The sequence below is a fragment of the Jaculus jaculus genome, chromosome 9 (genome assembly GCF_020740685.1).
Source record: "Jaculus jaculus isolate mJacJac1 chromosome 9, mJacJac1.mat.Y.cur, whole genome shotgun sequence".
NCBI classification, from domain to species: domain Eukaryota; kingdom Metazoa; phylum Chordata; class Mammalia; order Rodentia; family Dipodidae; genus Jaculus; species Jaculus jaculus.
In genome coordinates, this window is record NC_059110.1 from 89,380,606 (window position 1) to 89,394,599 (window position 13,994).

At 48.3% G+C, this 13,994-nt stretch overlaps 1 protein-coding gene across 4 annotated transcripts in view; it reads left to right on the forward strand.

Moving 5' to 3' along the window:
* The first annotated feature begins 5,822 nt into the window (after positions 1-5,822).
* The window catches only part of Adap2 (ArfGAP with dual PH domains 2), a 36,622-nt gene continuing 28,450 nt past the window's right edge, over positions 5,823-13,994 (forward strand). For 3 of the 4 annotated variants that reach the window (XM_045159059.1, XM_045159060.1, XM_045159061.1), the window contains exons 1-4: positions 5,823-5,916; positions 6,505-6,635; positions 7,982-8,073; positions 12,994-13,073. In XM_045159059.1, coding sequence (XP_045014994.1) covers positions 5,823-5,916; positions 6,505-6,635; positions 7,982-8,073; positions 12,994-13,073 — 397 coding nt within the window. Of the gene's footprint in view, positions 5,917-6,504; positions 6,636-6,871; positions 6,958-7,981; positions 8,074-12,993; positions 13,074-13,994 lie in introns of those variants that run through there. The other variant, XM_045159062.1, reaches the window with a different exon arrangement.

Here is a 13,994-nt window from a genome sequence, read left to right on the forward strand (position 1 = left end):
TGCACAAGGGGGCGCACGCGTCTGGAGTTCGTTTGCAGTGGCTGGAAGCCCTGGCGCGCCCATTCTCTCTCTCTCCCTCTATCTGTCTTTCTCTCTGTGTCTGTCGCTCTCAAATAAATAAATAAAAATGCTTTAAAAAAATTGTTTACTTTTTTATTTATTTGAGAGTGACAGACAGAGAAAGAGGCAGGGAGAGAGAGAGAAAATGAGCACACCAAGACCTTCAGCCACTGCAAACAAATTCCAGCTTTACAAGCAAACACTTAACTGTTAAGCCATCCCTTCAGCCTCTCTCTCTCTTTCTTTTCTTTCTTGTCTCCTACATGCTAGGCAGATGCTCTGCTACTGAGGTATATTCCCAGCCACAGTTTTATGTTTTATTTTGAGACAAAGTCTCACTAAGTTTCCTGGGTTGGTCTTCAACTTACTGTGTAGCTCAGGTAGATATCAAACTTATAATTCTTCTGCCTTAGCCTCTTGAATAACCTATAGTCTATTGCAGCTATGCCACCAGGCCCACGTAGCTTATTAATTTTTAAAATTTTGTTTATTTATTTGAGAGTGGCAGAGAGAAAGAGAGAGAGAGAGAGAATGGATGTACCAGGACCTCTAGCCACTGCAAATGAACTCCAGATACATGTGCCACCTTGTATTGGAGAGTTGAGCCTTCCTTAGGCTTCACAGGCAAGTACTTAATGGCTAAGCCATCTCTCTCCAGCACTTTTTTTTTTTTGAGACAAGCCCAACAAACTGACCTTTTAATTAATTAATTAATTAACTTTATTTGACAGAGAAAAAGAGAGAGAGAGAGAATGGGCATGCCAGGGCCTCCAGCCACTGCAAACAAACTCCAGACACATGCGCCACCTTGTGCATCTGGCTACCGTGGCATCTGGGGAGATGAACATAGGTCCTTAGGCTTTGCAGGCAAGTGTCTTAACCACTAAGCCATCTCTCCAACCTTGAGCTTATGATTTTTTTTTTTTTTTGTGGTGGGGTTCCACTCTAGCTCAGGCTCTCCTGGAATTCACTATGGAGTCTCAGGGTGGCCTTGAACTCACGGCATTCCTCCTACCTCTGCCTCCCGAGTGCTAGGATTAAAGGCAGGCACCACCACGCCCAGCTGAGCTTATGATTTTGAGCAAAAAGCTAAGTGAAACTTTTTATCATATTCAAACACAGAAGTTGGCTACAAAGTTTCTGTTTGGGGCAATGAAAATGTTTTGAAAATCAGTAATGAAAATAAAGGGTGCAAACTTTCAGTTATTATATAAATTCTGTGGGGTGTGAGGAGCAAGGTAGTGATGAATGTGGGTTGTTTTTTGCTTGTTTTTTTAAAAAATTTTTTGTTTTGTTTTATTTATTTGAGAGTGACAAAGAGAGAAAGAGGCAGATAGAGAGAAAATGGGCGCGCCAGGGCCTCCAGCCACTGCAAATGAACTCCAGATGTGTGCACCCTTTGTGCATCTGGCTAACATGGGTCCTGGGGAATGGAGCCTCAAACAAGGGTACTTAGGCGTCACAGGCAAGCGCTTAACCGCTAAGCATCTCTCCAGCCCTTGCTTGTTTGCTTTTGTTTTGTTTTGGGGTAATGTCTTACTCTAGCCCAGGCTAACCTGAACCTCACTCTGTAGTTCCAGGCTGGCCTTGAACTCACTGCAGTCCGCCTACTTTTTGCCTCCCAAATGCTAGGAGTAAAGACATACATCATCACTCCCAGCTTGGATGTGCTATATGATTGTGATAATTATTACACAATGTATACAAAATCATCACATTTGTATGCATTATATACACATATGTATATATGAATATATGTATATAACAGGATATGTATAGTATAATAGTAAACAAACAAACAAAAAAAAACCCAGGATGCAAGCTGGGGATATAACTCAATGGGAAAAGGCTTGCTTAACATGCAGGAGACTCTAGGATGAGAAGACTTAGGGAGATAAATGGACTAAATGTCACCATGACAGGAAACCTGGATGTAGGCTCCTGTTGCATTCCTTATTTGACTAAATGACCTTGGGTGACAACTCCTCTGAGGCTCAGCCTTATTGTCTGTGGAATGACAGGACACCTGCTGTCCTCAGAGGGACATCACTAAACTCGAAATAGGTGAATGTGTAGAACTCTTCTGAAAAAGCTCAACTCGTGTCAACGACCACTACCACCTTCCAACAAAGAGGACGAAGGACAGAAACATATCAAAAACAAATTGCCAGAGCTGGAGGGATGGCTTAGCGGTTAAGGCATTTGCCTACAAAGCCAAAGGACCCAGGTTTGATTCCCCAGGACCCATGTTAGCCAGCTGCACAAGGGGGTGCATGCATCTGGAGTTCGTTTGCAGTGGCTGGAAGCCCTGGCATACCCATTCTATCTCTCTCTGTGTGTCAAATAAATAAATTAAAATAAAATAAAATAAACAAATTGCTAGAGTATTACATATTATCCTCGCCTAGGATGGCTGAAATCCCACCTTAAGGCTTTTGTAACCGTTAAATTGAAACCTCCAAAAATAAGGAAGAGGGGACATTCAAGGGACCTTTCAATTTTTGACTCCTCTCAGAATCAGGTGCTGTATTTCTTTGGGCTTGGCTTTGTGGGACTTCCAGGAAAGGGGCAGTTAAGAGAACAGCAGCTCAGGGGACCCAAGGAGCATAGACTGGGAAAGATTGGAGCTGCAAACATCACAATTTTGCCCCAGTGATGGGGAAAGGAGAAATGCCCTTGGCTCAGCCAAACTTTTTCTCCCCACTCTCCCTTCAAGCCTGAGGTTGCCTTTTCCATCCTCCTGGGAGACTTATTTCTGTCCCTTTTTACAATCAAAGTAAAGGAAATGAATCATCTGGGGTTTGTTTAGTAAATAGCCTCATGTCCCCTGATCTCAGATGGCTCCCTCACTGGTTGCTACTCCTGAGCTAGACCACCCCACCCCTAGAACGTGCATGCATGCATGCATGCGTGCGCACACACACACACACACACGCGCGCGTGCAGTCAATATCTCTCACGCCTGGCTGTCCTTGGGGATATTCTCCCCTCCCTCCCTCAGGTCTGGTTGCTTGACCTCCCTCCAGCCTGGGGATGATGTTAAATGACACAACATTCCAGATGACAATTCTACCAGCTGACCAAAGGACAGGAAAAGCAAGGGAACTACTGTGTTTTTGAGGGTTTTGTGTGCCATCTCAGAGTTCCTATTAGGTAGATTTCAAACTCCTCATTTACAGATGAGTCCAAGGCTCAGAGCAGTGAAGGACTTTCCCAAAGACAAACAGCTAGGAAATGGTGACGTCAACATTCCAATTTTCATGGCACGTGTGTGTGCACTCGCACACGCGCTTGTGCACATGTGTGTGCATATTGAATCTGGTTGTGGGCAGGTCAGCTAGCATACCAGCTGCAGTTCTCCAGGATGGAACCCCAACATCCACACATCTGTCCTGTAGGTGGGTGCTTAGCCACAGAGATGACAAGTATGTACATAAGCCCAGTCCATCACTGGAGATGGTGTCACGGAGAAGGGATGGGCATTAGGAAACAGGTTCAAGATCCCGTAAACCTGGCCTAACCCACAGTGACAGAATTTCATAGGATCTAGCTAGGCCCAGGTTGGTCTGCTTTCTGGTGAATACAGTCACACAATTTAAAAAAAAAAAATCAGTAGGGGGGCTGGAGAGATGGCTTGGTGGTTAAGGTGCTTGCCTGCAAAGCCTAACAACTGGGGTTTGATTCCCCAGTACCCACATAAAGCCAGATGTTCAAAGTGGCACATGGATCTGGGCACTCATCTGCAGCTGTGGGAGGCTCTGGTATGCCCATTCTCTCTGTTTCTCTTCTATCTCTCTGCTTGCAAATAAATGAATAAAAATATTTTTTAATGGGGGGTGCTCTTTCTTGGAGCTATGGGCCTTACAGGAACAGAACCTGGGACTGGTATGCTGGAAGGAAAGCACAGACTTACCACACATATCGAAGGTGCTGTAACATGAGCTGTCAGTGCTCACACTCAGCTCACGGCTACAGAGGATGGATAAACCCATCAGGGATTTAGAGCAGGACCATAGGCTGGAGACATGGCTGGAGACTGGGAATCAAGGAGGATTTTCTGAGCAGGTGGCATTTGCATATAGCTCTGTCTCTTACTAGAGGCAAGATTCTCCATCCTCAGAATGCTTTCACAGGCAGGGCGTGGTGGCCCACACCTTTAATCCCAGCGCTCTGGACGCAGAGGTAGAAGGATCGCCACCAATTTGAGGCCACCCTAAGACTACACAGTGAATTCCAGGTCAGCCTGGGCTAGAGGGAGACCCTACCTCGAAAAAGAAAACAAAACAAACAAACAAAGAATGCTTTTTTCACGGAAGTTAGAGAATGTGTAAGTTTTCCATGAAGAGCAGACATAGGCCTGTGTTGTGTGACTTTTCCTAGAAGTGAACAAACCAAAGACCAAAGAAATGATTCTACTCAAGCCCTGAGCTTAGTGAACCAATGAGTTTATTGAGGCTACTCACTCAAGCATGGGTGACTTAAAAGCAGCTATCTGCAACAAGGAAAAGCCCACCCCCAAGTGAATGACAGTTCACAAAAGCTGTGATACCACCGAAGCTACCATACTCATCTTGCAGGCAGCTCCTGGGGAAAGTCTCCTCTTCCCCCAGCCAGTGCTTACTGCTTATGCAACCTTAGGGAGGAGCCTCCAGAGTCATACTTTCCTGGGTTTCTTGAGCCTTGTAAGTCTCTTCAGCTTGCTGGGTCTCACCTGACCCTATCGCCCCTCCAGGAGGGAACGTTTCCTAGGCGATCCAACTGCTACTCAGACTTGCCCTCCAGTCCTGATTTTCAGAGGTAGAAACAGTGGTGATGTAGGTTTTTTTTTTTTAACTTTTTTTTTTTTTTAATGTTAACTGTGCCAGGTGTGGTGGCCCATGCCTTTAATCTCAGTACTTGTGAGACAGAGGTAAGAGGATCGCTGTTAGTTCAAGGCCACACTGAGACTACATAGCGAATTCCAGGTCAGCCTGCGCTAGAGTGAAACCTTACCTCAACCCCCGCCCCCACACAAAAAACTAAAAGACAGACAGAGGCAGATAGAAAGAGAATGGGTGCGCCAAGGCCTTCGGCAGCTGCAAACGAACTCCAGATACATGTGCCACCTTGTGCATCTGGTTTACATGGGTCCTGAAGAATTGGACCTGGGTCCTTTGGCTTTGCAGGCAAGCGCCTTGACCGCTAAGCCATCTCGCCAGCCCTTTTTAAACTTTTTATTGACAGCTTCTATGATTATAGACAATAAACCATAATTCCCTCCCTATACCCACCTTTCACTCCTCATAAATCCACCCTCCATCGTATCCTATCATATTCTCAATTAGTCTCTCTTGTTTTGATGTCATCGTCTTTTTTTTTTTTTTTTTCCTATTGTGATGGTCTTTGTGTAGGTAGGGCTAGGCGCTGCGAGGTCACGGAAATCCAGGCCAATTTCTGTCTGGACGATTGCATTGTAAGCAGTCCTACCTTTCCTTTGGCGCTTACATTCTTCTCGCCACCTCCTCCGCAATGGACCCTGAGCCTCGGAAGGTGTGAGAGAGGTGTTTCAGTGCTGAGCTGAACTCGCTACGGGGCTATGATTCGATCTCCTGGGCTGCGGTGCGGCGGTCACCTCGTGGGCGGGGCGGGGCGGGGCGGGGCGGGCAGAGTCGGCCCTCCGCGGGCCGGGCCAGCGCAGGGTCCACTGGGCGGGCAGCGGGCCAGCGGCCGGGCTGAGCCCCGCACAGCAGAGCCCCGCCGGGCGAGGCGGGCCGGGCAGGGCCATGGGCGACCGCGAGCGCAACAAGAAGCGGCTGCTGGAGCTGCTGCAGGCGGCGGGCACCGGCAACGGGCAGTGCGCCGACTGCGGGGCGCCGGGTAAGGGCGCGGCGCGCGGCAGGTGCAGCCCGGGACGTCCCCGGGAGCTCCGTCCACGCAGGACCCACACATGTCCCTCGGTGGGACCCCGGCCCCGCATCACAGACGCTCCATGCCGGGGGACCCCAGCACCTTGACCGATTGATGGTCACTACCCCCTTCCCCGACACCGGACACCCAGCACCCCGGTGTCATCTCCCATCCGGACCCAGACGTCCCCAACACTGAAGGGCTCCACATCTCCGACCTGCTTGGGTCTCCAGCCACGCCACTCCATAGAGCCCGCGGATACCTGGGGTGGGGGGTGGGGTTCCTGGCTCAGATTGGGGGGGCCGTGTCCCCCTGCGCGCTCCTCTGGGTTCCCCCGCGGTCCCTGGGCCACTTCCCCGCCACGCAGGTGGGTCGAGCAGGGTTCAGGCTGGCAACTTAAGATGGTCCAAGGTAGGACATCCAGAGAGGAGTCCCCTGGGTGGCCAGAGCGGGCCACCGCCCTGGAATCCTCAGTGTCCCGTCCTGCCTGTCTTGCCGCTCCCGGCCCGGCTGCGCTCCCCTCACCCCGGTTCCTATCCTGTCCTCTCGCCCTCGCAGATCCCGACTGGGCTTCTTACAAGCTGGGGATTTTCATCTGTCTTCACTGCTCCGGCGTCCATCGCAACTTCCCGGACATCAGCAAAGTCAAATCCCTGAGACTTGACTTCTGGGATGACAGTATTGTTGAGGTAGAAAGGCTTGCAGACTCTCTCGAGGTGGAGGGAGGAAGGGCGAAGATGCTCCCATTCCGCAGACGAGGGCACAACAGCAAGAGGAAGTACAGCCTAGTGGAAAAGGGCCTTAGACAGAGGCTCCGAGCTCAAATTCTAGCTCATCACTTGCTCTCTTACAAGCTGTGAGATCCCGAGCTAATTACCTAAATCATACTCCGGGTATTCAGTTTCCGCGTCTTTATTGCAGATTTACAGCGCCCTCTCTGACTTGTGAATTTACACCACCCTCTCCTTCAGCTGTTGTAAGAGTAAAATGCAGGCCCAGGCCAGGCACAAAGTAAGTCAGTTAACAATCGCGATCATCATTAGTGGAAGTCCTGAACTGAGGGAGATAAATGTCCCAATTTATGGTCTACAGCCCCTGCCAGGAGTATGCCCACTCTATTCTCTTGAGGTGAGATGCCCAGGGATACTGAGGGCAGAGTCAGGGTCTGGACCCTGCTCTGCTAGGGTCCAAAGCTGGTGCATAACAGAGGCACCCGGTAAGGAGAAAGAAGGGGTGGTGTGGGACGCCTAGGGATGAGAATTACAAACCTCACTTGCTCTCCCCGCAGACATGACACATCAGGATGTCACTCTGGACACAGACTGTCCGCTCTAGCATGTCAGCTTTAAGTGCCAGAGCGCGCTACTGATCATCTTGACCCGGGTACTCAATGGGGCCACCAGGTCCTTCTGTCCTCTGGCCTCCTTAGTCTCTTGCAAATTTTCTGGGCTGTTGCGGTTTCAGCCATTTACAGAGGGAATGGAAGAAAGAACATGAGCTTTGATGTTGGACAGGGCTGGGTTCAAATCCTCACTTTCCATTTCATTTTGTGTTGCCTTGGCCAATCCACCTCACTAACCTCTGTGAACCTTAGTATTCTCTCTAAAAAGAGAATGGAAGCCCAGCGTGGTGGCACATGCCTTTAATCCCGACACTCAGGAGGCTGAGGTAGGAGGATCACTGTGACTTTGAGGCCAGCCTGACACTGTATAGTGGGTTCGAGGCCAGCCTGGGCTAGAGTGAGACCCTTCCTCAAAAAGCTAAAAAAAAATAAGAGAGGAGTGGTAGTATTAAAATGATGGAGAGGATCCAACTGCAAAGGGCTGTTTGCGTATGAGCCGTGGTTATCAGGGGCTCTCATCGCTCCCGGCTGGGGCTTTCCACACCGGTTGAGATGCTGCTGCCTTTTGAGAAGCAGTTTGCTCGGCCCACCCTCAGAGCTGGTGAAGGCCACGGTTTTCTGGGTAGACTATGGTTTCATTTTATATTTTTCTTTCAGTTTCTGCCATTACTGGAAGTTGCTCTTGTCTTGCAGTTTATGACCCACAACGGGAACCTCACTGTGAAGGCCAAGTTTGAAGCCAGAGTCCCAGCTTTCTACTACATCCCCCAGGCCAACGACTGCTTGTGAGTGGAGCTGGGGAGGGGTCTTCCCAGCCTTCCTGGGGATGCCTTTGCCTGTGTTGGGCTCTTCAGTGGACCTGGCCAGCAAGTTGTCCCACACATGCATTTGGTACCGTTATAGAAGTTTCATAGGAATCCATGGTTGAAGTCAGTCATGGTGGTACACACTGGCAATCCCCTCAGTACTTGGGAGGTAGAGGTAGGAGGATCAGGAGCTCAAGGTCAGCCTTGGCTGCATAGTAAGCCAACCTGGACGACATGAGACTTTGCCTCAGAAAAAGAGTATTCACTATTTACAGAGCTTTTCCTATGTACTAAGCCCTGTGCCAAATGTTTGTGTGCCTTTGTTTGTTTAATCCTATCAACAACCTCATTAAACACTTCTGTTATCCCTATGAAACAGATGCAGAAACTGAGGGGTATAGAGGGATTTAAAACTGGTTCTAGGAAGCCAGGCATGGTGGCGTACACCTTTAATCCCAGCACTTGGGAGGCAGAGGTAGGAGGGTCGCGGTGAGTTTGAGGCCAGCCCTAGACTACATAGTGAATTCCAGGTCAGCCTGAGCTAGAGTGAGACCCTACCTCGAAAAACCACAATAAATAAAATTGGGTCTAGGGCTGGAGAGATGGCTCAGTGGTTAAGGTGCTTGTCTGCAAAGCCTAACAACCTGGGTTCGATTCCCCAGTACCCAGATGTAAAGCCAGATGTACAAAGTGGCACATGCATCTGGAGTTTGTTTGCAGTAGCTAGAGGCCCTGGTACACCCATTCTCTCTTTCTCTCTTTCTTCTCTCTGCTTGCAAACAAATTAATAATTAAAAAAAAAAAACCTGAGGGCTGGAGAGATGGCTTAGCGGTTAAGCGCTTGCCTGTGAAGCCTAAGGACCCCGGTTCGAGGCTTGGTTCCCCAGGTCCCACGTTAGCCAGATGCACAAAGGGGCGCACGCATCTGGAGTTCGTTTGCAGAGGCTGGAAGCCCTGGCGCGCCCGTTCTCTCTCTCCCTCTCTCTGCCTTTCTCTCTGTGTCTGTCACTCTCAAATAAATAAATAAATAAAAATTTTAAAAAAACTGAAAAGAAAACTGCGTCTAGCCCAACTGATCGTAGGGCACTGTACTATTATGAAAATACAATATAGCAGGAGGGTTGAAAACAACAGGAAGGGGAGGGGTAGGATGGGACAGTAGTACCCAGTGACCCCCAGCCTCAGCAAGGCTGACTCCCTGAGCCTATCTCTTTCTCAGGGGCTCAGCTTCATCCAGGGGTGCCAGCCAGCCTCCTGTGTAAACATGGAGAAGTGATCCCTCTAGGCAGGCACAAGCTCCTGGGGGCACAGCTGGCAAACTGCATTTCAGCCACCTAGCCCCAGCATAGTGCTTCAAACAAACAACACAACTGTACCTGGTGGCTCTGCAGTATTCAGACAATCCAAGGGTTATGGGTGTGGTGTGGCTTGGCAGAGCTCTGTATGTAAAAGACCTTGGTTTTGTTTCCCAGCTATACTGCTGCCTAGCTGTGTGAAGTGGGCAAGTCACTAACCCTCTCTGATTGATCTCTGAGATGCAGACAGCGAAGCCTCACAGCGCAGTGTAGAGATCAAATGAGGTCACTTGTGTAAAACTTCTCACATGCCACCAAGCAGGACTGATTGTTTTCATGCATTTCTCAGTTTCAGCTTCATGGTGCTTCCTGGACCCTGGCCTTGCTGAGGGGTGTGTTGGGCTGTCCATTTGAGAGGACCTGTTTGTCCTGCCCCACTGCTGCCACTTGGTCTTTGCTCCAAGCCCTTGGAGAGGATCTCTCATGTGTATGCGGCTTTCTGCCCACACGATGTGGCATTATCCATCATCACTCTACAGAATGTCTGAGCATTTTAACCTCCTTTAGCTGAGTGCTGGAGGCTGCTTCCCTCCAGTTCTGAAAGTCCTCTATGCTCTCTTTCTCTCTACCTGCCTCTCTCTCTCTCTCAAATAAATAAATAATACATTAAAAAAATATTTAAAATGAAGCTGGGCATGGTGGCACATGCCTTTAATCCCAGCACTCAGGAGGCAGAGGTAGGAGAAATACCATGAGTTCGAGGCCATTCTGAGACTACAGAGTGAATTCTAGGTCAGCCTGGACAAGAGTGAAACCCTACCTCGAAAAACAAAAAAGAAAAAAAATATTTAAAATGAAGAAAAGGACTGGGGAAATGGCTTAGCGGTTAAGGTATTTGCCTGTGAAGCCTAAGGACCACAGTTCGATTCCCTAGGACCCACATAAGCCAGATGCACAAGGGGGCACATGCGTCTGGAGTTCATTTGCAGTGGCTGGAGGCCCTGGCATGCCTATTCTCTCTTTCTATCTGCCTCTTTTTCTCTCAAATAGATAAGTAAATAATACATTTAAAGATTTTTTTTCAATCCTCTATGATCTGTTCCTACGTACAAGACCAAAATAAGAGTCCACAGTGTCGAGTCGCTCTCCCAGTGCTGATCCTGTGGCCCAGGATTCTCACCCCTGTGGCAGGCCCAGTTCTTTCCTCAGTGTCTTGTGGGTAAAGGCTGTGTATTAGGAAGGACTTTTTTGGGGAAGGGTATACTGGGATAAAATTTTGTGGGGCTGGAGAGATGGCTTAGCCGTTAAGCGCTTGCCTGTGAAGCCTAAGGACCCTGGTTCGAGGCTCCGTTCCCCAGGTCCCACGTTAGCCAGATGCACAAGGGGGCACATGCGTCTGGAGTTCGCTTGCAGAGGCTGGAAGCCCTGGCGCACCCATTCTCTCTCTCTCCCTCTATCTGTCTTTCTCTCTGTGTCTGTCGCTCTCAAATAAATAAATAAAAAATGAACAAAAAATTTAAAATTTTGTGCATGATAGGCCAGTTCTGTACTACAAACTACCTAAACCCCAGTCCAAGGGAAGATAGATGTGTGTATACCTATCTGTCTAATTTTTGTGTTATTTATTTGCGAGGGGAGAGAATGAATGGCATTCCAGGGCCTCCAACCACTGCAAACGAATTCCAGATGCATGTGCCACTTTGTGCATCCGGCTTCACGTGGGAACTATGGAATTGAACTCAGGTCATTAGCCTTTGCAGGCAAGTGCTTTAATCACTGAACCATCTTCCAGCCCCTCATTTTTTGAGAATTTTTTTTTAACTTATTTATTTGAGAAAGAGATGAAAGAAGAGAAAGAAAGGGGGAGGGAAGCATGCCAGGGCCTCTTGCCACTGCAAATCAACTTCAGACACATTTACCACTCTGTGCATCTGGCTTTACATGGGTACTGGGGAATCGAACCTGGGCCAGCAAGCTTTGAAAGCCAACACTTTTAACCTCTGTGCCATCTCCCCAACTCAATCCTAGTTCTAGGAAGAATTAGGCAGGAAAAGTGTTGATTTTGGGCTGCAGTTTAGTGAGAACTTGCCTCAAAAAAAAAAAAAAAAAAAAAAAACAGGGAGAAAACAGGAAGGGCTTTGGGCTGGAGAGATGGCTTAGTGGTTAAGGTACTAACTTGCCTATGAAGCCTAAGGACCCAGGTTCCATTCCTCAGAACCCATGTAAGCCAGATGTACAAGGTGGCATATACGTCTAGTTTGTTTGCAGTGGCTGGAGGCCCTGGTGTGCTCATTCTTTCTCTTTATCTACCTCTCTCTCCCTTTCCCTCCAGTAAATAAATAAAAATATTTTTAAAAATCTTTTAAAAAAGGAGGACTTTTTCAGAGTCTCAAGTATGAGCTGATCTCTCACCCTGTTGGGCTCCTGTCCCTACATCTTTCTTTTGCTGCCAGCTGCAGCCAGACTTCTTCCTCCACCTGGCAGTAAGGTCACTTCCAGATGCCAGGCTATGTTGCCCAGAATGACCCCAAGAGGGCTTCAGTCTCTCAGATTTAGTCTCTTAGGTTGATTTAGCCCTGGACAGCCCAGAGCTCCAGGTGACCCATGTGGGACAGATGCCCAAGTCTAAGTGACTCTTGTGCCCAGGGTTGAGGTCAGCTAAACCTTGGGACATGCACCTAGAAATGAGTGAATAAGCAGTAAAAATAGATTTGTTCACCACTGCATGGTTTTCTGCAGGGTCATGAGAGAAAGCATTTGATTGAGGTTAGAATTAAGCATCTACTGCTGGGCGTGGTGGCGCACGCTTTTAATCCCAGCACTGGGGAGGCAGAGGTAGGAGGATCACCATGAGTTCCAGGCTACCCTGAGACTACAGAGTGAATTCCAGGTCAGCCTGACCTAGAGTGAGACTTTACCTCAAAAAACAAAACAAAACAAAGCAATCAAACAAAAAAGAATTAAGGACCTACTCTGTAATGAGCATGGTACTGGGCCTCTTACGTGTAATGGTGCCTTACAACACCCTTGAGAGATAGGCAGGTATGTTACTGGCATACTCCCCCAAGGTCAGAGTTGATCAGTAACTTGTTCATGTTCACAGTGGATCATTGGCAGAGTGAGACCAGATCCCAGGTGGACAGTGTAGCAGACTCATCGTTTGTAAGCAGAAGCCGGAAGAGGCTTTTAGCTCATGAGCAAGGAGTAGGAGGGAAAGGGCAGGTGTCCAGAGGAGCTGGTATCTTCCTTAATTGACCTGAGGATGGAATAGTCTGGTGGCTCTTGGTTAACCCGCCAGAGAAGACGTTTCCTTCCAAGAGATACTTGGCAATGTCTGAAGACATTTTGGGTGTCACATCTGGGGAGTGGGTGCTAATGGCATCTAGAAAAGAAAGCACAGCTATTCTACAAAGCACAGAACAGCCCCCCACTGCAGAGAATTGCCCAGCGCCAAATGTTAACAGTCCCAAAGGCTGAGAAAGCCTGTGGATCCCGAGAAGGCAGAGGGGCAGCTGCTGTTACATCCCTGCCTTCGGCTACAGGTCTTGGAGAGTTTCTGTGAGACTATAGCACACACCGCTGACTAAATATTTTGTCTTTTTAGGGTCTTAAAGGAACAATGGATTCGAGCCAAATATGAAAGACAGGAATTTATGGCTGATGGGAAAAACACCTCACCCTCAGGTAAAGGTTTTTGTTTTGTTGTTTGTTTTTCATGGTAGGTTCTTGCTCTAGAGCCCAGGCTGACCTGGAATTCACTATGTAATATATATCAGGCTGGTCTTGAACTCAGCAATCCTCTTGCCTCTGCCTCCCAAGTGCTGGGATAAGATTAAAGGCATGCGTCATTGTGCCTGGCCTTCCCTATTTAAAAAAAAAATTTTTTTTTGGGCTGGAGAGATGGCTTAGCGGTTAAGCGCTTGCCTGTGAAGCCTAAGGACCCCGGTTCGAGGCTCGGTTCCCCAGGTCCCACGTTAGCCAGATGCACAAGGGGGCGCACGCGTCTGGAGTTCGTTTGCAGAGGCTGGAAGCCCTGGCGCGCCCATTCTCTCTCTCTCCCTCTATCTGCCTTTCGCTCTGTGTCTGTCGCTCTCAAATAAATAAATAAAAATTTAAAAAAAAATTTTTTTTGAGTGGGGCGTGGTGGCACACGCCTTTAATCCCAGCACTCCAGAGGCAGAGGTAGGGGATGAGACTCCATAAGTGAATTCCACATCAGCCTGGGCTAGAGTGAAACCCTACCTTGAAAAACCAAAAATAGATAAATAAAAATTTGAAAAAATTGTGGGGGCGGGGGCGTCAGGTAAAGTTTTGAGGTCTATGTTCCAATGAGTTCTAGAAGGTAAATGCATTAAGCAACTGAGAAGAATGGATTTTAACCTCCTTTTCCGCCTCACTGGCGACCTTGGTCCAAGACAGTTTTATCTCTGCTGACTTGAGTCAAAGCTAACACAGCCTCAGGGAACAAAGGGTATCAAGCCGCTCTTGGAAGACCAGAGGCAGCCAGCGCTCAGCTGTCTTAGGCATCAGATGAGCACAGATTATTCTTTTTAACTTATTTATTTATTTTTACGTTTGTTATTATTACTATTAACAGCACATTTC